This window comes from Channa argus, chromosome 2 (assembly GCF_033026475.1).
Source record: "Channa argus isolate prfri chromosome 2, Channa argus male v1.0, whole genome shotgun sequence".
NCBI lineage: Eukaryota > Metazoa > Chordata > Actinopteri > Anabantiformes > Channidae > Channa > Channa argus.
The window spans coordinates 10,539,453-10,562,927 of NC_090198.1; the positions used below are offsets into that span (position 1 = coordinate 10,539,453).

At 39.7% G+C, this 23,475-nt stretch overlaps 1 protein-coding gene across 7 annotated transcripts in view; it reads left to right on the top strand.

Annotated features, from left to right (window-relative positions):
• The window catches only part of LOC137113660 (SH2 domain-containing adapter protein F-like), a 94,287-nt gene that overhangs the window by 11,795 nt on the left and 59,017 nt on the right, over positions 1-23,475 (top strand). For all 7 annotated transcript variants that reach the window (XM_067495291.1, XM_067495287.1, XM_067495288.1 and 4 more), the window contains exon 2: positions 4,416-4,548. In XM_067495291.1, the coding sequence (XP_067351392.1) occupies positions 4,416-4,548 (133 nt within the window). The remainder of the gene's footprint in view (positions 1-4,415; positions 4,549-23,475) is intronic.

Here is a 23,475-nt window from a genome sequence, read left to right on the forward strand (position 1 = left end):
TCTCTGTTCCCACTGATTTGAAGTCGGCTTCATCACGTGAGAGCTGCAGTGCATTTCAAGAAGTCGGTTGCTGTCTTTGTTGTAAGCTTCCAGGCCTCTGGCAGGTGTAAGATTTGGTCAACCTGGGATCTGAGTTGTAGAATGAAAGTAATTGAGTCAGTTCTTTTTCTATGCTGCAGACCAGTAAAGGACCCAGCTACCACAGGGACATGGCCCAAGACTGTGAGGTGGCTTTGTGAGATTCATATAGCCTTATACCACAGCTTAGTAAATGCCTAGTATATTGAGGTACTGCAGTCTTGCACTGAGGGGGAATTTTATTTTCATGACAAGTGTGGCTTGGCTGCAGTCCTGACACACCCTGGCATGCCACAAGGCAGATGGTGTGTCCCCAGGCGGCTCCATCAGTCTCTAGCACCCCTCTCCTCACATCGCCATGCTCCTTCTGCTGTTGAGTAGTCATTAGTGCAGTGGGACAGGAAGGATACATTAGAACAATTTGGAAATATTAACCACCTCCTTCACCCAAACATGAACTAGGCTGCAGGGGCTTTGCCATTGTGCTTTACAGAGGGAGTCTATTAATCAAACAACATCCCCAGATGCCCTGAAAGATCTGTGTAGGCTAAAATTAATAATGTTCTGGGTGACAGTAGAATATTTGAGATATACTGTACACATAACTGGTTTGTAAAGGTATGAATTCGACACTGGGTGGAGCTGATAATGACGATGCAGCTCAGGAAATCCCCCTTCATAAAAAAAAGAATCTTCTTAAACAAATAAAAGCACTAATCTGCTTTAGTGCTATTTTCTAGTGAAATTTAGTAAAACATTTACCATATTTAAAATGAAAGAAACATAGCAAGAAGCAAAGTCTTTGTCCCATGACCAACTTCTTTTTGTTCGAATTCTATTGAACAGTTGGTGGGCTGGAAACTGGTTTGTTTTCAGCTTAAATTAGAGTTTGATGAACTTCACTGTAGCTACTGCCTGGAATAACAACTGCTCAACTAAATATACCCAAGTTATGTTAGTAATTTTTTTACAAATAAAATAAGCGTTTAAATAAAATTTTCACATTGACCAGACTATTCAGACCCTTTGCAATAACACTTGAAATTTAGTTCAGGTACCTCCCATTTCTCTTGATCACTGCTGAGATGTTTCTACACCTTGTTTGGAGTCCATCCTTGGTAAAGTAAATTGATTGGACATGATATGGAAAGGCACACACCTCTCTATAGAAGGCCTCACAGCTGACAGTGCATATTGTATTACAGCAGAAAGCATGAGGTCAAAGCAACTGCCTGCAGAGCTTAGAAAGAGGATTATTGCAAGGCATTGATTTGCGGAAAGCTACAAAAAACATTCTGCTCCACTGCAGGTTCTCACAGTGGCCTCCATAATTCTTAAATGGAAGAAGTTTGGTACAACCTGGAGAACTGGTCTTTTAAGAACTGGTCACCTGGCCAAACATCCTGTATATTCTCAAATCGGTGGAAACTGAAATTGAACTGTTTGGGCTTTTCTAAAAGTTATGTCTGGAGGAAACCAGGCACTGCTCATCACATGCTCGATACCATCCCTACAGTGAAGCATGGTGGTGGCAGCATCATACTGTGTGGGTGCTTTCTTAGCTTCAGGGACTGGGAGTAGATTGATGGAGAAAAGAAAAGAACTTAAACAACTGAAGTGTCAGGATTCAACATAGCAAATTTTAAAAAAGTGAAAGAAGTCTGAATGCGCCCCATTCATTGTAAATATGGTAGCCAAAACATTAGAACCCCCTCTTTTTATAATGCACTCCAGCGCAACTCAGCCACACACTTTGACCTCAATAATAAACACGTGTGTGTTTGTTTGAACTGTTTTGATAACAAACTTTTATAACCTTACTACCTATATAGTTAATATTTTTATTTTATTGAAATCTTTTATAATTAAATTATTTATTTGCAGATACTTTACAATGTATTCTAAATGTATATTATTTCAAGATGGTTTAAAACAGAATATTTTAGGCAGATTATGTGAAAGGGATATCAAGTGGCTGAATCAGACTATGCAGAACATATTTTTAAAGGGCAGAACAACCCACTTGAGACTGATTGCAAATTTCTGTTTTGCCTTCAGTACCAGCAGGGCTATTAGACTCTGGCTGAGCCTAATTTTGATTGTTCAGGAAACTAAAAGGGTAGTGAAGCACGTATATTAGAGAGTTTTTAAGTGATTTTTTCCCCCCCACCTTCTCTGCCTTGTAAAGTTGTGGATCCCTAAACTACATGCCAAGCAAAGTGAGTTTTAATCTCAAATCCAGACTTTGATTTCTATTTGTGATTACATTTAATCCCAAGACATTGCTCTGTCTGATGTTATCAGACGTTTTCATTACATACCCCACCCTTTATTTGTCTTGTGTGATGTCAACAGGAAAGGCATGGGATGATGTAATGTATTTGGAGTGGCTCCAAACATAGTGTAACCGAACAAGTGATTGCTGGTATTTCCTGAAACATGCCTAAACATCCTTTGGCTAATGATGAAGGTGCAAGAAGTAAAAAGGTGAAGGATGTTTAAAGTGTGAGTTCTGCTAAAACTCAGTAATGGTTGTCGTCTAATACAAATGTTTGATCACATTTGTGGGCTTTCCTTTCAAGCCTCTCTGCTACAACATGACATGTAGACGAGTCTTCTGGGCACTGGCCTTCATTCATGGTCATGTTTTTTTTTTTTTTCTTTTTTTCAGTGAGGGTTACTTATTCTTAGATTTGAGTTCTTTTTCCAGTGACTGTATTTGAGGTGGGTTTGGCACATGCTGTGATTACTGATTGCTGAGTTTCTATGCAACAAGGTGCAAAATGGTAATGACACTGAGGCCATACATTATTTGCAGACAGTTTTGGGGTCTCTTGGGATGCGAATATGCTGCTTATCAGAAGGGCTGAATTTTAATTGAACTTGTGAGTGAAATATGTATATTTGTTGTGGCACAAAAACAAACTAGGACGATGTTTGTATTGGATCTCTCCCCCCAGTTTAAATTCACAGAAGCAAAACATTTGAGGAACCCATAATTATGTTGTGGCAGAAAAAAAAAGACCTACTTACATTTTCCCCAAAACAGAAGGAGAGGGAATATTGACAAAGATGGATTTAACACACAGAAGCTGCTATGAAACACATCCACATACTTGCTTCCATTGCTATTATTTCCTAATCCATGTATAGCAGAGATGATCTGTGCAGGAATATACCTGCCAGCATACCTCTATCACTAAGCAGCTTACAAATTTTTCGCAGTGAACTTGCTAGCATTTAGCATTTGGAAGTTGGAAGGGGACTGTATATAGAATACCATATCTACATTCTTGCTTTGCTGAGGCTTTGCATGTGTGTGTGGGGTAGTTTCTTGGGTGGCCTGCATATGCAGTTTGCTTCTTGGAGGCGTGCTCTCTCTGTGGCAAAGATGGACAGTGCTTTTTTTCATGAGAGCTGGCTAGGGGAAGGCACTGCGGACATGAGGCATCGTCCACCTCCAGGCAGCCCTGCCCAACCTCCAAATGAGTTATGAGCATGTTAAAATGACGCCAAATCCTTTTTTTTGTTAAACATGAGACACGGGGTGTACTTCAATCTCGTACATATTTGCATGGTCACTAAGGTGTATTTCCTTGTTTTTATTGGAGTAACCTCACGACTACACTGCCAGGTGGCTCCACAGAGGAATAAGTCCTTTTTTATAGCATCTGGCCCGAACTCTTGCACTCACACCCCCTCATTAGAGGCAGTGTACAGGAGAACAGATGCCTCAAATGAGAGTTTATTTCCTTTCAAAGAGAAGGTTTTTGCTTTTCAAGCAGCATTCTGGTAGATAACACAAAGATTTTAAGGAAACAAATATCCCCCCAAGACACTGTAGACACACACTCTGCTCCCTTAAGGTTTGAGCTGTATTTCTGGTTCTCAGGACATCCACCTAATTTGCCATCCACTGCACAAAATGCTCAGCAAAAGAGCAAGACGGCAATTAGCCGTGGCTCAGTGCCAGTTCGGCATAAATCTGCCGAGTGTTTTTCTTAAGAAAGTTGAGCAGTTGTGGTCTTTTTTCCTCTGCTTTTAAAATGTAGGCCTGTCACTGGACTATCATATAATTAGGATAACTAGCAGTAGCAGAGAGCGTGCTGTAAGGCATTGTGGTGGTGTGCTGTGACATGGAGAGGTGGAGTGTTATTTATGTGTTTCTCCCTTTACTTCCTTTCTCCCGTTACTTCACTTGGTCCTGTCCCAGGCCACAGCAGTTATCTGTCATGCAACTCGTTGTAGTGCTCAACAGAGCAGGAAGATGAATCCCTGTATTACGGATTCACTTTCCTCTTCCCTCTATCTAACCTGCCTTGTTTTTTCTCCTGCAGTTTATTATCCTTGAAGACTATGCGGACCCTTTTGATGCTGAGCAGGCTGGTGGCACTCAAACCACCACGGAAAAAGTGACGACCGAGAATGATGGGTACATGGAGCCATATGAGGCCCAGAAGATGATGGCAGGTACATAAAAACTTTCAGTCCCCTCTTTGTGAGACCTTAGTTTTCTAAAAATAAGGTCTTGTGTCACTGACATAATCATAATCTACATAATCTTGTGTCACTGAGCTTCCTCCATCCACCATCACACCTTCAGTAATTTTAAATTAAGTAATTCAATGTGTGTTTGCTCTGACCTCATATTGTACACCTTAGTAAAGTGTCCAGTGTGATTTCATTATGTTTTCATGTTGTGAATTAACCAAGAGGCTCAGATGACCTAATGTCATTTTACATGGCAGGTGCAGCAGGGCAGAAAGGACTTGTCTCACAAAAGATGTCAAAACATTTGACCTCAGAAATCATGCAAGCCCATAAATGATTTAAAACACACCTCAGAGGTATATAGGAACAACAAAGGCAGAGGCACTTTCTGCTCAACTGTGTATACATGTAGACAGCCACTTGCTGGGATTTCCAGGAAGGCATTTTTTCAGGGGGGTGACAACAATAGCTTTGTGTTAACCTAAGAATTCAGCATAACCACATTCTCCACACAGCTGTGTCAGATCATACATTCATTCTGTGGCTAAGTGAGCAGTGCAATGACAAAGAACAAGAATGTGCAGAAAGGGAAGAAAACAAAACATGTGGCAGTTGTTTTCCTCTCCTAAACAGAATATAGTACCCAAGAGCAGAATGTTACAAAAGATATTTGTATCATAGTTAAACTTACAGTGGAGCTGGGATGACTACAAGATATCAGTATTTAGTACTTCATATCATATCCCCTACAATTCTGGTACCTCTCACCCTCCCGCACATATTGTATTCTTATAAAACACATATACACAGTTCTTCCTGTTGTTCTCACAAAGGCAGAACACAAATGTCTCTGTCCCTCCTGAGCAATTTTCTTTTAATGGGCCTCCAGACAATCTCTTGTTTTCATCTGTCTTACTGGTTTGACCTCTGGCCCAGTCACTGCCTCAGCTGTGCACAACAATTCAAGATTTATCACCTCTCTCAGGTGGGGAAGGCTGTAAGAGGAAAAAAACTGAACAAGCCTTTTGCTGTATCACTTGAATCTTGAACTTATTCCAAGTTTTGCCGTGCCTTTTAAATTGAACTTGACACAGTTGTACATTTGTCTGAATTGACAAGCTAAAGTATGCTGGCAGTGGTTGTTTGTTTGATTTGATAAAGTCTTCATTTTTTATGTTTTGTTTTGTTGTTGCTGGTTGCTTGTGTTTTTGAAATTTGTAGTGGTGTTGTTTTCAGGCTTCCTGCCATTATCCATCATATCTATCGATTGCCAGTTCTTGCTTTTTCTGCTGTTTTTACTAAGCTGCCAAAGTGTTAGTTTAAGTAGAGCTAGTAGTGGAATTCTTTGGCTCTGCTGTCATCATTTTAAATATTCATAATGAGTCATGGATTTATACACATGATGGATGGATGATTTTACAAGCATAAATAATACACTTGACTGAAACATAAGCGGTGCACAGTTAGGAATTTGACTTTTTTTGTAAGATGGTGAAATTGGTAATATTTGGTATCTTAACCTGCAAACAGCCTGATTATGTCAAAATACTTCTATCAAATCTCTGAAAGAAGAAACTTAGAATATTATTTTGCATCTAATATTCAGTCATGGCTAAATGCACATGGAATTTTTATAAACCTTAATGCTTTTTGTACATTTTAGATGAATAATAATGAATGAATGAAACTCATACATTTTCTTTTTTTTTACAGAGGTAGACACAATTACACCTGAATAGTGCCCAATTCAGCCTCTCTGGTGCAGTGGATGGTTTAATGTTTTGCTGAAGGTTCGCTTTATAATATAATAAGAGTCTGGCTCCGTTCTTTAACCATCTCTCACTGTGCAGGGCTGATGTTCATACCAATACATCAGTATACTAATTTTGATTAGAGAACAATTGCTGCTTCTCTCTTTCTGAGAGTATAGTGGTCAAACAAAACTACAGTCAGAATTTTGGAATGAGAGGAATCATTGCCTGGACTGCTGCAATGTAGCAAAAAAGGAACCAAACATAAGAAGTTAGAGGCCTGCATCTCATTCTGATCCTTTTACTCTTTTTCATCTCCTTTCGTATTCACTCTCCAGGCTGGATACTTTTTGTTATTCAGTGACAACCTGTACTGTTAACAATTCTTGGGGTTTCTTCAGTTCTCAGACTGTTGGCTATAGGTAGTCACTCTAACAGCTTCCCTCTCCTCTCAGCCCTTGCTATCGCAGATTGGTGCAGATGGGTAAACAACCCAGAATATGCCAACACAACAGAAACTTTTTTATTTATATCTTGTGATCATATCATTGTTATCACACTATTGGTAAAATATGTTAAAATACAAACTTTAGATAAAAATCAAAAAAACAAATTGATAGTAACTGCAATGAGCCAAACAAGTTTAGATACAGTAAAAGGGTATAGTGCCAAGAATAGTGATTTTTTTTTTTTGATACAGCCAACACATACAGCTCAGGATGTAGGGTTATGCTATGGAGGGAGTGTCTGGGAGATCCTTGCTAACTTGATGCTAGATAGTAGTAGTAGTAGACCTCCAGAGTGGCAGCTTCTTCAAAGCATAATCATCAACCACAGTTTTTATAACGATAGGGAAATGGTAATATTAACTCAGAAATTGTTACCATAGTTTACTGTAAAACATGTAATCATGAAAATAAATTAAAGGTTTGCTTTTAAGAGCTGTCTGCTTGAAACTTAACACACACATGCTCGGATACACACACAAATAGTTTCAGATTAATCAGTAAATTAACATCATATATATGCTGTATTAATATTTATAATGTCTTACATAGGCAATCCTAAACTTAATCTTGCATATCAACTTGGGAAATCTTGATTTGTGTTTTCAGACATCTTCTCACGCTTGAAACTGAGCACCTGAGATTTGAATCTTCAGTGTTGTGTAATCACTTTGGATTGTACGCTTAGCAGAGATTTGGTGGTGATCACACAGTAAAGCAACAGTGTGACTAAGTTGTTCCGCAAAAGGTTCTATGAGAAGTTTGTATTTTTATGACATTTTAGGCCAATTTATACCTGCACCATATTCTTTTTATTTCTTGATGATGGATTATACTGTATTTCTAGAGATATGTGAGTGTTTTTTTGTGTATTCATGATTTAGTTATGAATACTGATTCACCAGTGATTGGACCTTACAAAAAAATTGGTGTATTAAGATGACAGTCACTTGACAGCACTCAGGTGAGCACGGTTTAACTGTGGGACATTAAAAACAGCTGGCTTCATCAGTGATGATTTCAGTGAGTCGGATTAAAGGGGACAAATAGATATGTATTAATTTATCATCTGGTCTTTTTTCACTTAAACATGAAAATTTACTTTTTGTTACAAAAGTGTCACAAAACAAGTTAAATCAATCATTCAAAGATGGTGAGCAGAGAGTCTACAGTTTGTTCCTTTCGCACAGTGGTGTTGCATTTAATAGTGAGTTATGTACAAGCATGTGACATCATTAGTCATAACTAAGTGTGAGGTCAGTCTCATGGTTAATGAATAGCCTTTCCTACTTCTCCTATACATTGCTTTTTACATTCTATGAGCCATCACAATCCTAAGTAAAATGCTACAGGATTATTAGAATAATTTTGTATAGAGAGGAAAGAAAAATCAGGTTTTTCAAAATCCATCAATGATGTGATTTCTTTTCCCAAACTTCAGTTTGCTGAGAAGTTTGCAACATATATAAGAATTACCTTGTAGCCTATCAGAGGTGGTAAACCTGTATTTTGTTTTTTTTTTTTACTCTAATAGAATACATTTTAAAGCACACTGCTTAGTTGTAGTACACCTGCTCTTTTATTTTTTCATTCCTACAACCTCTTCAGTTTGAAATTTGAAGACCAAAATCGGGTTACTGATTACATGTTAAATTTCGCGTTAAAATAAATCACAGAGAGTCATGTTTTTAATAGGTGTTTCATTCTATAGAAACTGGATGTGCTATTATGGAGGTATATTTAATAATTACTTGATTACACAATATTCACGCCTTAATCACATAAACACACAGACCTGACCACATAATGGGAGGTGTGGCATGTGAGGCCTGAGGTAAAAAGTGCCACAGCCGTTTACATAACAGTGTGCACTGCTGCTGTGTCCATGTTTGCACGCACACATTTACCGCTTGTGTCTTTGTGTGTCAGCTGAACTGGCAGGCGTGTGGTCCTGTGTCTTTCTGTGTGTGCTGTGTGCTCCATGACTTTCTCTCCCAAGAGTAATTCTTAGTGGGGGTTAAGCTGGCTGATTTATGGTCCGGCTGGAGGGCAATGTCACGAGTTCCTTAACCTGAAAAGCTGGCCCCACCTCCACATAAGCTGCTACAAACTGCTTGCTGCACCACCTGCAGTTACGTGAAGACGTGCACAGCCACATTGTTTTTACAATGTTTCCTTCATGTTTGTTTCCAGAGTGACCCTAATGTTTGTTACATCTACACGTGTCAGCCATTGCATGTGCAATTTTTTTTTTATCAGTGTAAGTCTGCTGGGTGTGTGTGTGTGTGAGAGAGAGAGAGTCTGAGAGAAGACGTTTTTTCTGCTAATTGTCAGCCGGTGTTTTGGCCTGTTTAGGTATGGTATTAAAGGCCATATTTTTAGCATTTTAAGTGTGTGCTTGTCTCACACTTCCTCAGTTGTCAGCATGACAATTTCCTGCATATCTCAACACAAGCACCACCACCCAATCACAAGGGGAGAAAAGTTACTAACAAACATTTGCTGTGTTACTGTGTATCGCTCCATTTGACTCCATTTCCTCATACATTGTTGTAGCTGTTGAGACTTGTTACACTGACAAGTACAAGAGGCTGGGCCAGTACTGCAGGGCAGTCTCTGTCAAACTGTTTCTCAATGAACACACACTCATTCTTATACTCCCTAGCCGGCCCGGCAGGCAGACAACCATGTGAGAGATTTCCCACAGTTTAGAGGAGGAGGCCTGTTGTGCAAACATTTTGCAAGATAGAATCTCTCAAACAAATACTCTCCATTCCAGTCTACTTGCAGACATCAACCTATAGCAACACCACTGCATCTAAAGTGTCCTTTACATTGTGTGTCTTTGGATGGGTTTTCAGACACAGACTTTTTCTGTTTGAAATACTTTATGTAAGTGATGAACCTAGTACACGCTGTGTCAGAGTTGTAATTTGTCCTCATCCCATCTTTCAGGTCATGCTCAGTCATTTAGTGCCCCTATCGGAAAGACCTTATTTTTCCATAATGGTTGACTCGTGATAGATGCCTGTTCACCATTTCTGTCTCTTTTTACTTGCTGTTTGAGAAATGTCTTCCAGCATTGGCACCTCCTGCACCATATTCCCAATTATGTGGAATGTAGTATCCAGTGCCAAGGAGATGAGTCATTAGCAATGGAGTTGATTATTTCAATTACTCATAATAGTGTGAGGCTAAGCCCCCTGTTGGCTCTACAGCAGAAATGCCAGGAATATCACCAGTTTGGCAATGGCTTCATTGAGTGAATGGACACAAATGAAATGGAGAGTAGTAAAATATGACCAAACCCTAACTGAATTTAAAGACCTTAGAGAGACTGGCTAAAACAGAAACAGAAAAGTAAAAAGTGACAGAAGAGAGACCTACAGGCAGAGACAGTGGGAGCAAATGCATATTACAACACCTGTGGGTTAGTTTAGGGGTACAATTTTAGGGAAAAGAATAGAGTCATGTGTACTGAATGGTTTCCAACTCCTCCTCACTTACTCAAATGAGTGAAAATTGCCCCAGGCAATTGCACGTTCATGTGGTGGCACATTTTTTGGCCTGTAACGTGCTTTTATTGCCCCCAGCTGTAATGTGGGGAATATCTAGAGCATGTACAGACAGTAAAACTTTCCCAAAGGTGGATTTTCTTTTTTCAGCATCTAGGAATAGCATAGGACTTACGCTTTAGTGTGCGGTTAGTATAGTGTAGTATAGTGTATATACAATTATCCTCTGGTATCTGGTTTTGTTTTCTTCTTCATTACATCTACCTCAGAGCCTTTTCAAGGATTGTTTAAGAATTACCTTAGCACCCATTTATGCATTACCCCAGCGGATTATAGGCAGCCATAAATAAGCATGGGTTGCAAGGCCAGTTGCTGAAAACTGGACAGGGAAGTGAATAATTAACACCATTCTCCTTCCCTTCACACCTCGCAAAATCTACTGTTTTAAAAGAGTGTGGGAATCGACATACTGAAAAAAAAGTCAGAAGGCTGTCATTTCTACTCTGACACCACCTTGTACATTTTGTCTTTTAACTTATATTATAGACACTGAAATTAATGTATTAAATAAATGGCATGATAACATCAACAACCAAAAAACTAAGGCAATGCAGTAATAAATGTAACCCTGTTAATTTTAGAAAGAACATATTGAATAGAATAATTGAGTTAAAGAAAAGAACAAAACATCTATGAACTTAATTTATTAAATCAGTGAGCCAACAAGTTGCAACAGACATTAGCTGAACACATGATACAGGAGAATGTTCCATGCAGAAGTCACTATGTTTAGCAGGTAATGTTTTAAAGTCATCAGAGGCAGTGACACACAGGGTGTCTGTGTGACTGAGTCCATAGCATTCCTACAATACATCTGAGGAGGCGAGACAAACCTGAAATAGCATTTAAAAATCTAAAAATTCCCAACTAAGCTCTTAGTTTAGTACTGTTTTTGTAGGTTGTCCATTCACCAAAGGGTATTTACTTATTTATCAGAGACAAATTAATCAATGTCTTAACCCACCCTGCTCCCTAAGTTGTCTTATACCCCATTTAGTGGTTGGTAGATTTTGTCATATGTGAGCTACTCACTTATGTCATATCTGCTTGATCCCAAAGGGAATGACTGACAGTTAATACACACTGATCTGACAGGGTGGTACTGACTAATGCAAAACCAACATTCAATAATACCAAATATGTTTTTTTTTTGTGCTATGATGGACCCATACTAGTTTTAACATTTGATAATTTTTTTGTCATCACAATGCATAGTGTAATAAGTGCAGAGCTGGGTTTATTTCTAACAAAACCGAATAGAAATGAGAAGCCTTTAAAGTGAACAACATATTTCAGGGTGAAACTGTAGCTTAATTTGCCCAGTCTTAATTTAATTATAAAATAAAACTATCATCCTCAACATAAATTGCAGTTGTATATTGTGTTTTAGTTCCATAGTTAGTGATTTCTCAGATGTTCTTTTTTCTGGAAAACTTGGATTAAATGATGAGAGGAACTGAAAACTAAGAAGGGTTCAATAAGTGGCAATTTTTATGTGATGCTCCTTGGCCAGAGCAAGAAGAATAAGGTTGTACTGAACTGTGTAACAGCATTGTGCTGAAAAACTGGCTAAACTGAGGTTTTAAAAATAGTATTGTGTTTCCCCGACACTGACAGTGACATAAAGTCCAAAGGGTTATGGCTATGTGTGTGTTGATGTGTCTGGCCTCCTGGATAATGGCCAGTGGCCTCTGTGGTATGAAGGGTCATTTGGCATTTGGTGAAGCTGAAGAGCAGAAGGTGTAGGAGGTGGTAGGAGGGGAAGAGCAAGAGAACTGATGACTTATTGATGAAATGAGAAATCTCCAGTTCCAGCCTGATAACCTTCCACCCCCTCGCTTAGTGATGAATACCACGCAGCACTTTAGCTAGGACTACTTAAGTATAGGTTCACGTTTTTGGTGCGGAACAGTTGTCTGTGCATTTGACATTTTCACTAAATATTAAAGCATGCAGTATTGTTGAGCTTGAACCATTGTGTTAACTGTCATTGTTATGGACTGTTTTGATATAATTCATAATAATTTAGATAATTTAATGTTTCTTAAGGAAACACTTTCAAAATATGCTTTCATGCATAATTTTGAAGACTCAGTTGCTATGTCATAAGTACTTTGAGAAGAATGTTTAGTTTTTTTAAATTGTTGAATGGCTAAAAGAGCAAAACCATCGAATCAAATATGCTATAACACAGACTGTTAGTGCTGGATAATTGAGATCATTGCAGCAAGTGGTTTTGAAATGATTGATTTATGTTTTTAAGTCAAAATGCCCAACATGCTATCATTCTGGCTTCTAGAATATGTTGCTTTTGTCTGATTCATTTTGGAAAAATAAATGTTTGTAAATGTAACTTTTTAGCTTTAGACTAGTATTCAGGCAAGACAAGATATTTGAAAACCAACTTTTTATTCATTATAGTATGTTTGACATTGCATCTAATCCATTACCTGAAAAAATAATCAAACTTAATGATTAAGAAATAAGAGAATAGATGTAGCTCATACATGGGTTTGGAATTTCTATGTTTTGATTTCATCATAATCTAGCAAATCTAAATGATTAAAGATTACAGCTTCAAAGATTGATAGAAACAAGCAGGTGGTTGTAATGGAACATAACAAGGCAGTGCAATTTCCAGAGTGCAATTCTGGTCTGGAAAAACACTTTGTGGACAGTCCTACAATAGTGACTCCTTATTCTTTCTCTAAGGTTGGCAGTGGACTAAAATTTAGTATTTCCCAGATAATTGACCGCTTTGCAACCAAAACAGGCAGCTGCATTTGACATTCACAGGTTTTGCCAGGTTTTATGTGTCCCTTCCTAGTTTACCTGCATTTGATCAATGCTGTATTTAATTCTACTAAGTCTTCTGAAAAAAACCTAATATTTATGATAATTTTTAAAAAAGGAAGAGCCTGAGTCAGAGTGAGTAAATGCATAGTTTTATTTAATCATATTGTCATATACAGCAGCAGCTGGGAAATCTTTAATAGAAACAACAATTTTTTTCCCATTCTCACCCCGACAAGAATATTTTGGGTTTTCTTTATGCTAAAAAAAACTAGCTGAGTGCACATAGACAGACACACATTGACAAAGACAAAGAATTAACAGCAACAGTGAGAAAAATTGGTCTGTACTGGCACCAGCATTCCTGCTAGCCTCTGATATCCCACTGTGCCAGGCTGTGCCAAGCCAAGAATGGATAGGATGGCAAATCCACTATCCATCCATTATAGTCGAGTAGGTAGTGAGGGGTTGGAGTGCAGGGGGAGGGATTGGCCATTCTGCTGCAGGTTGGAGGTGCTGAAGTCATTCATTTTAAAGGTAAGATTAATGATACTATTAATCCACGTCTCAGCCACTGCAGCGAAAGACAGGACAGAATTCACATCTGCAGTTGGCTACCCAGTACCTGCAGCACGCATGCACGAGCTCTGTTGGTAGTTATATGTAGTCAGAAGTGCATACCACTGTTGTTCACACACACATGCAATATGTGAAGTATGTATTTGTCATAAAGCTGGATGGATTACTATTTTTTTTTTTTTCTGGCTGGAAAGATATAGACTAAGCAAAAGAGTGACAGTGACAGACTTTGCGAAATAGAAACAGACAGGGAAATGACTGGCACCAATCTCATTGCAGACGTGTTTTTCGTTGTGACTGCGGTCAAATTGGAGAGGAACTCGGTCCGTTGACAAACTGGTGAGAAGGAGAGCTTTTTAGGTGTGAGTGTGCGAGAGTGGGTGGCTAGCAGTGTGCAGCTGTTAAAACACACAACAGGAGCAGATGGGCACCTAAAAAAAAAAAAAAAAAGAGATACACACAAGAACACTGGATAAACACTTATAGGGACACAAACGCAGAATGTTATGAACCCAGTACATAGCATATTAGAATATACTGGGTTGTGTGGTGCAGTGATAGGAAGACACACATGGCTGCAACAAAGCTTCAAGTTGCCTAGGCAATGTACTAAACATAACCAATAGCAAGAAAGCCCTGAATAGACTAATCTAATCTTATAGTGCTGAAGGCTGACCTTAAAACAGGTGTTGGAGTAGAACCTTGTCTGTAACCTTGCATTTTGGTACAAACTGCAGTTACAAATATGCAGTTCCCGCACATCAGGATCAATACCTATGGATTCACCTTGTCCTTGTGTTGTTTGACAAGGCTTTTCAATCATGACTCTAGATTGATATCCTTCATAGCACAGAGGCTTATTTTTAACTCTTCTTCTTCTTCTTTTCCTTTCGGCTGCTCCCTTTCAGGGGTCGCCACAGCGAATCATGTGCCTCCATCTAACTCTGTCCTCTGCATCCTCTTCTCTCACACCAACTAACTTCATGTCCTCCCTCACTACATCCATAAATCTCCTCTTTGGTCTTCCTCTAGACCTCCTGCCTGGCAGCTCCAACCTCAGCATCCTTCTACCGATATATTCACAGTTTCTCCTCTGAACATGTCCAAACCACCTCAATCTGGCCTCTCTGACTTTATCTCCAAAACATCTAACATGAGCTGTCCCTCTGAAGTACTCATTCCTGATCCTGTCCATCCTCGTCACTCCCAAAGAGAACCTCAACATCTTAAGCTCTGCAACCTCCAGCTCTGCCTCCTGTCTTTTCTTCAGTGCAACAGTCTCTAAGCCGAACAACATTGCTGGTCTCACCACCGTCTTGAACACCTTTCCTTTCATTCTCGCTGATACTCTTTTATCACACAACACACCTGACACTTTTCTCCACCCGTTCCAACCTGCCTGCACTCGCCTCTTCACCTCTTTTCCACACTCACCGTTGCTCTGAACCGTTGACCCTAAATACTTAAAGTCCTGCACCTTCTTCACCTCTGCTCCCTGTAACCTCACCGTTCCACCTGGGTCCCTCTCATTCACACACATGTATTCTGTCTTGCTGCGGCTAAGCTTCATTCCTCTGTTTTCCAGAGCAGACCTCCACTTCTCTAGATTTTCCTCCACCTGCTCCCTGCTCTCACTACAAATAACAATGTCATCTGCAAACATCATAGTCCAGGGAGATTCTTGTCTAACCTCATCTGTCAGTCTGTCCATCACCAGAGCAAACAAGAAGGGGCTCAAAGCCGATCCTTGATGCAGACCCACCTCCACCTTGAACTCCTCTGTCACACCTACAGCACACCTCACCACTGTCTTACAGCTCTCATACATGTCCTGCACCACTCTAACATACTTCTCTGCCACTCCAGACGTCCTCATACAATACCACAGCTCCTCTCTCGGTACCCTGTCATACGCTTTTTCTAAATCTACGAAGACACAATGCAACTCCCTATGACCCTCTCTGTACTTCTCCATCAGCGTCCTCAAAGCAAATACTGCATCTGTTGTACTCTTTCTAGGCATGAAACCATATTGCTGCTCACAAATGTTCACCTCTGCCCTTAGCCGAGCTTCCACTACTCTTTCCCACAACTTCATTGTGTGACTCATCAGCTTTATTCCTCTGTAGTTGCCACAGCTCTGCGCATCTCCCTTGTTCTTAAAAATTGGTACCAGTACACTTTTCCTCCAGTCCTCTGGCATCCTCTCACTCTCCAAGATCTTGTTAAACAAACTAGTCAAAAACTCTACTGCCACCTCTCCTAGACACTTCCATACCTCCACAGGTATGTCATCAGGACCAACTGCCTTTCCACTCTTCATCCTCTTCAATGTCCTCCTCACTTCACTCTTACTAATCTTTGCTACTTCCTGCTTCACAACAGTCACCTCTTCTACTCTTCGTTCCCTTTCATTTTCCTCGTTCATCAACTCTTCAAAGTACTCCTTCCATCTTCCCATCACACTACTGGCACCTGTCAATACATTTCCATCCTTATCTTTAATCACCCTAACCTGCTGCACATCCTTTCCATCTCTATCTCTTTGTCTGGCCAACCTGTACAAATCCACCTCTCCCTCTTTAGTGTCCAACCTAGCATACAAGTCCTCATATGCTCTTTGTTTGGCCTTTGCCACCTCTATCTTCACCTTACGCTGTATCTCCCTGTACTCCTGTCTACTCTCTTCAGTCCTCTCAGTGTCCCACTTCTTCTTAGCTAACCTCTTTCTCTGTATACACTCCTGAACTGCCTCGTTCCACCACCAAGTCTCCTTGTCCGCTTTCCTCTTTCCAGATGACACACCGAGTACCCTCCTACCTGTCTCCCTGATCAAATTAGCTGTAGTAGTCCAGTCATCTGGAAGCACCTCCAAACCACCCAGAGTCTGTCTCAGCTCCTCCCTGAAAACTAAACGACATTCTTCCTTTTTCAACTTCCACCACTTCGTCCTCTGCTCTGCCTTAGTCCTCCTTATCTTCCTCACCACCAGCATCATTTTGCACACCACCATCCTGTGTTGTCTGGCTACACTCTCCCCTACCAATGCTTTACAGTCACTGATCTCTTTCAGATTACAACGTCTACATAAGATGTAGTCTACCTGAGTGCTTCTCCCTCCGCTCTTGTACGTCACCCTATGTTCCTGCCTCTTCTGAAAGAAAGTGTTTACTACAGCCATTTCCATTCTCTTTGCAAAGTCAACCACCATCTGACCTTCTGCGTTCCTGTCCTGAACACCAAACCTGCCCATAACAGTCTCATCACCTCTGTTCCGTTCACCTACATGCCCATTGAAATCTGCACCAATGACAACTCTCTCACCTCTGGGGATGCTCTGCATCACTTCATCTAACTCACTCCAGAATTTCTCCTTCTCTTCTAACTCACATCCTACCTGTGGGGCATAACCACTCACAACATTGAACATCACCCCTTCAACTTCCAGCTTCAGGCTCATCAACCTGTCTGATACTCTTTTCACCTCTAGAACATTCCTCACAAAATCCTCTTTCAATATAACTCCTACTCCATTTCTCTTCCTATCTGACCCATGGTAAAACAACTTGAACCCTGCTCCTAAGCTTCTAGCCTTGCTACCTTTCCACCTGGTCTCCTGGACACACAGTATGTCCACCTTCCTTCTCTGCATCATGTCGATCAACTCCCTAGCCTTCCCTGTCATAGTACCAACATTCAAAGTCCCTACTGTCAGTCCTACATTCTTAGCTTTCCTCTTCTTTCTCTGCCTACGAACACACCTTCCTCCTCTTCTTCTTCGTCTTCGACCAACAGTAGTCCAATTTCCACCGGTACCCTGTAGGTCAACAGCACCGGTGGCGGTCGTTGTTAACCCGGGCCCCGACCGATCCGGTATGGAAGCCTTTGTCACGATTCGCATGTTTGATTTGGCATGTGTTTTACGTCGGATGCCCTTCCTGCCACAACCCTCTGCATTTATCCAGACTTGGGACTGGCACAAGAAGACACTGGCTTGTGCCCCCTTGCGGTTGCATTGCTTATTTTTAACTCTGTGTCTTTGAAAAAGACGTTAAAAGAAAGACAGAGAGACAAAGTACTGACAGAGTAACAGACTGATTTCATGGAGAATTTCGTTTCCGTTCATGTAGGCGTAATGAATTTTTAGATGCTTATTATTATGGCTGACAGTGAGTCAGATTTGAAATTATAACATTTACAATTTAGAAGATTTTAACTGATGACACGAAATGAAAAGCTGCAACATGTCCGTGCTTTTGTCTGTTTGTGTCTGTGTGAGCTCAAGCGCAAAGCGGTCCAAGGAGACTAGCCCGAAACTGCTGCTTTGGTGTAAGTAATGCATCTGGGGAAGCCTCTCGACTGGCTGGATGAGAAGGTTTTGAAGAGCAGGCACACAGTAATGAAGCTGTCATCTTAAACCAGCACTGCATCTCCAAACCGAAGCTGTCTGTATTTTTTTTTTCCTCGCCATCTCTTGTATAAAGCCATATTGTCCTTTGTCCTAATGTGTGTTTTGTTCTGTCTTTCTTTTCATTGTCTCATTTGTCGTCATGTGCCATTTTGGTGTCCAATGATCTGTCCACTTTCTCCTGTCTGTATCTGCCCGCTATACAGGTTAAATCAGTCTTTTCCTTATTATGTTTCTGGTCCTCTTGGTCAGTCTAGCCAGAAGGCAGTAGTCTGGGATGTCCCTATTTTTACTATGATAGACTATGGACTAAGCTCTTTCATAGGAGTGTTGTTTTCTTTTAAAATCACCCAGGGGTCATTTTTCTCTCTGAGAGGCAATTTATTGGTGACATTTATTCAGGAATGACCTTCTCTGGGTTTGTCTTCCAGAGATGCACAGCATTATCTCTCTTCACAGGGTAATCCAACCATTATTGTGGTTTGATTTAAACATTTACCCTTTTCCTTTTTTTTTTTTTTTTACATCTGTATACATCTCTATGCTGAACAGTGCATATGGATGCATGTGCAATATGCCAATTAATGCTGTATGACCTAACTGTAATTTGGACTGTGCACACAGCATATGACTTCCCTCTTTCACAGCTATGAAAGGACAAGATGCTTAAAGCTGGGGTGACTAATTAATTAAAACAGTAAAATAGCACCATAAAGGCACAAGGGAGATTATAACCTTATCAGAGCATGTCAAGTGTGTGTTCCAAGATTTGAGATCCAATTAGCCAGATGGATAGTTACAGCATAACACACTCTTCTGTGCATACACTCCCATTGAAGCGGCATATCCTAACCCTAATGGTGAGCCTAGCCAGATGTTTTTAGATGTATGTTCTGCCAAATGACAACAATGCAAAGTAATTAAAATAAATTCATTTGCTGCAGTCATTTATTGTAAAGAGAATAGAAACAGATTTTTACATAATCTTTGTCAGTGACTTGGACTAAATCGAAAAGGACATTATTTACATGGGCAATCTCTGACCTTTCCCCCTTATTACTTATTCCATCAAAAGGATAATGACAATGACAAAAACACAGTTGGGTATATATTTAATATATATAGCTATTTCTCTATCTGTTTGTATCTCTCCCTTTGTGTCTTGCTCTACTATTTTTGTTTGCATCAATTTTTATCAATCATGGAGTGCGATCGCTGGTGCAGTGAGGTGAGGCAGTGGGTCTGCCTGGGGCTGGACTGGTGGGTTTGGGATGTAATAGGTTGGTGCAGCATGTTAATTTGATATGGTGTGTGACTGAGGAGCCTCATTAGGGACAGCAGATCACAGTGGGACACTGGACTTTCCATCACCATCAAGAGTCCACTAGCAAGGGCAAAATGAGGTGCAGGAAAGGAGGAGAAAGATAATTTGGTGAGAGGATGAAAGGAGAAAAATGCTCTAGTTGTGTCAGCGTCAGAGCACCATGGCTCAGTGGGGAAGAGAATGAGAAGAGACAGAAGAATCCACTCTTCAAACTTTTGTTCCATAGAGTAGACTTTCAGCAGACTTTTTATTTTTTGTATTTAAATTTTTTTCATTTTTTCTATTTTTGTTTCAATTTTTTGTCAGAATAATTCACCCATGTTTTTACATTAAAAGTGCAGAAATCTTTATACTCATACTCAAGATGATAATTTATTATTGGTTGTTGTGGCTGACTAAGAATTTGTGACAGCCCATGTGAGCTAAAGAAACGCTCAGAAATGCTATCACCAGTCCACCAGAATGGCCGAGAAGAAATAGGTAGTGAAATACAATTGGAAAAACAAATAAGAAGACAGAGGGACCAAAGGAGCAGAGAATGAGTTCAGTGAGAGGTTTATTTCCATTCAAGCTTTGCATTTTCTCGCCTGCTTTGTGCATCGCGTGGTCTCAATCTCCGTAGCACTGTGGGAGATGAGATGCAGCCGTGGACAGAGTGAATTATTAATATAAAGATCTCCTTCTCCACCAAATCCAATAAGTTGCCTATGATTTGGCTGTCAGAAAGATTGGTGGCCTGGAAAAGGGAAACTCCTGGATTACGTGGCGCCTTGAGTTCTCCTCTTTGGGTAATTGAATCGTGCACAGTATTGACTCTCTAGTCATGGTGATTAGGGAAACAGGGCCAGACTGGAGCCCAGAGTCTGGCTCCTCAGGGTCACTCACTCTACCTCACAGCAAGACTATTCTGCGTGACCTTTGTCCAGAGAACAGAGCTGTGGTTAACCCCAAACTCAGTGATCTGGAAGTACTGATTGCTGTATTGACATGGAGCAATGGATGCAGAGAGCTGCTTAAAGGCAGGCTGGACAGTTTTTTCTTTTCCACTTTTTCTTTTGTCTCCTCCCCCTTTCTTGGACATTTTCACAAAAGTCTATTCACTTTTAATATGTTGCTGACCACAAACATTTTTGCAGCTGGATTGATTTCCTTCTGGCAAGTCACAAGATCAAATTTTTATTGGCCATTTCATACTTTTATTTCCATTCTTGTGTATTTTTATTCAGCTCTGGGTGAATGATTTTATTATCACTACACTGTACTTTTGTTTGCCAAGTGTTATTTTCTGTTCAATTTCACTTTCCAAGTACATTGTCTTCCTCGTGGTTTGATGCACAAGTTGAATTTATGTATTTCACACTTGGTGATATACTAATTAAATGTTAACCATGATAAAGGCTGCAATGGTGATATAAATATTAGCATAGGCATCAATCAGCAATTACATACACTGAAACACCAGAGTTACAGAAGATTTACTTTAGTCCTAGTGTTTTACTTATGTACTAGTCAGGTTATGTGTATCTGCTGATAACGACTAAAAACAGTTTTACAGTACAGTGAATTTACCCCCAATAATTGTAACCCATTGAAACAGCTATAGACTACTTAATTTAACATAATGAACCTTGTCTTCCAGGAGCTAACTGATTAATATACTAGAGGTCCCAGTTCAAACACAGTAAGTTGATAAACTTAAATGTTTTGATGTGTTATAAATGAAAGAATATCAAAAAAAGTAAGTTTTAAAAGAGTAATGACAAATTGTCTGGAATTACAGAAACACTATTCTATTGCAATATTACAGACTGGAGTATCTGTCACAAACAGTCTTTGGCTGCACACAGACACCACCTAAAACTACCACAACACACATGTTACTTACATAGTTAATGTTCAGTAGTGTCAGAATTTAGTAAATTGTTAAGCAAATCGATGCATTTTTATGAATTTCAGTGTCTCAGCTTCAGCTCTGTGGAGGCCAGTTGTGAAGGAAACAGCATTAACAATTTGAGATGAACGAAACACAGAGTGCAGTGAAGAATGGATAAGATTTCGATAAATTTTTAATTAGACAATACAGAGCTTTTAAAATATAGCCAGATCAGATATAGAAGATTGGCTCAGCACATGTGTAGTTGCTCTATCTGTTTAAATTGTACCATCCTGCCACAGCCCCTTTTACTGTATGTTATTCACATATGAAATTCTAATAAAAATGTAAAGAATCACATTTGATTTTGTCAGACTTTTAGAGGCTTAAATACAGCTTGTGCAACATGTGAATGAAGACTTACCCCGACTCTGTATCTGCTTCTGTCTCCCCTCTTTCTCTCTCTATGCATTTGTCTACTGTTTACTGTTAGTCCCAGTGTAATGGGGATGAGTCATAACTGGAATTAAATGGTGGCTAGTCTGAACTTAAAGCACAAGGGGACATTGCAGACAAAAGGTACGACAGCAAAATTTGTGGAAAGAATTAGGAAACAGCCAGTGAGTGAGTATATAGTGGAAAACGGACTTGTGGTTTTTGGTTGAGTGTGAAGTTAGTGTAGAGTGGAGAAATCTGCTGTAGCACGAAGGGTACCTTTGGTTATCTGGGACTTCAGGGGACCACAAGGGATGAAGCACACGCTGGCTAACCTAGGCCTGGGGGTCTCTGTGGTGGGCAGTTAGGCTTTTTGATTTAAATTGTTCAGAATACAGAACCACTATTGATTTTTACAGCACCTAGACAACCAGAGGATGGTGGGCTTTTGGAGTTTTTTCAGTTGTATTATTGGGTGCACAATAAACATAATAACTATTATTTTGTAAGGCATGTGATTACATGTCCTGTAGCCAATTTTTCCAGTGTTAAATCATGTTGCCCTTATGTGTGTTCATGATAAAAATTTTTGTGAAACGGTAGTACTGTAAAGCTGAACAAACATTTAGCGGTTGATTCATTTTTAAACCACTTCGAGCACAATAATACTAGTAGATTGCTGCTGCGCCAAAGTGTATATTTAGTAATCAAGAATTAGTAGTATATTTGGTTAACCTTGAAAAAGTCGTTCGACAAAACAAATCCCTTTAAGAGTCCAGGGATCTAGCGTTTTTAACCTTAACATGCGGTCTTCATCAGCATGTAATGCACAATAGTGTGTTTTTTCTGGAGCCCTCAGCTAAGTGTGATGCTTTTGAAAGCTGTGGAAATTAAACTAATAATTCTAATAAAACTTTCTGAGACCAGTTCTGCACACTATTTTAAAAACCTCAGCTGCCCCATGAAAACCACAGACCTTCAAGCTAAAAAATACAACTTTGAAAAGGAACTGAGGCTGTACTTGAAAAGTTTGTATCCAAATGGTAAAGAATCTGTTTAATAAAGTTCACAAAAAGTACCCACTCTTACCAACCTGGGCTTACTGTGATCCCAAACTTAGGATTTAAAACATTACTTGACAATTATTAAATGTTCTCTGTAGCTCAGATATTAATAATAATAATAGGTTTATTTTTAAAGCACTTTTCAAAACAAAGTACAAAGTGCTGTACAGTAAAAATGGGGAAAAACATTTTTTGGGAGTGCACCACAATCACAGAATCCTGAGAGCCAAGCTCCACTGGAAACAAAAGATTTAGAAACTTAACAAGCTCAAGTTATTAATGCCAGTTCCAGTGCTGAAATTTGTGCCCCGCTGACTAAAGGCGTGAGTCTCAACAAATATATGATTCATCCACCAAACTGCCTTCCAGTATGAGCTTGCATAATTGGTGGTTGGTATATAAGTGACAGTATGACATTCAACAAGTATGTCCTTATTTAACCAGGCAGACATGTCATCTGTGGTCTGACTCATCCTCTGAAGAAACATGGCATCCCGTCACTTTACTATAGGCCAGCCACTGAGCAAGCAAGGTAGCATAGATACACAGACTTATATAATTCCTAACATTTACTTTAACCTTTTCGGCATCACTCGCT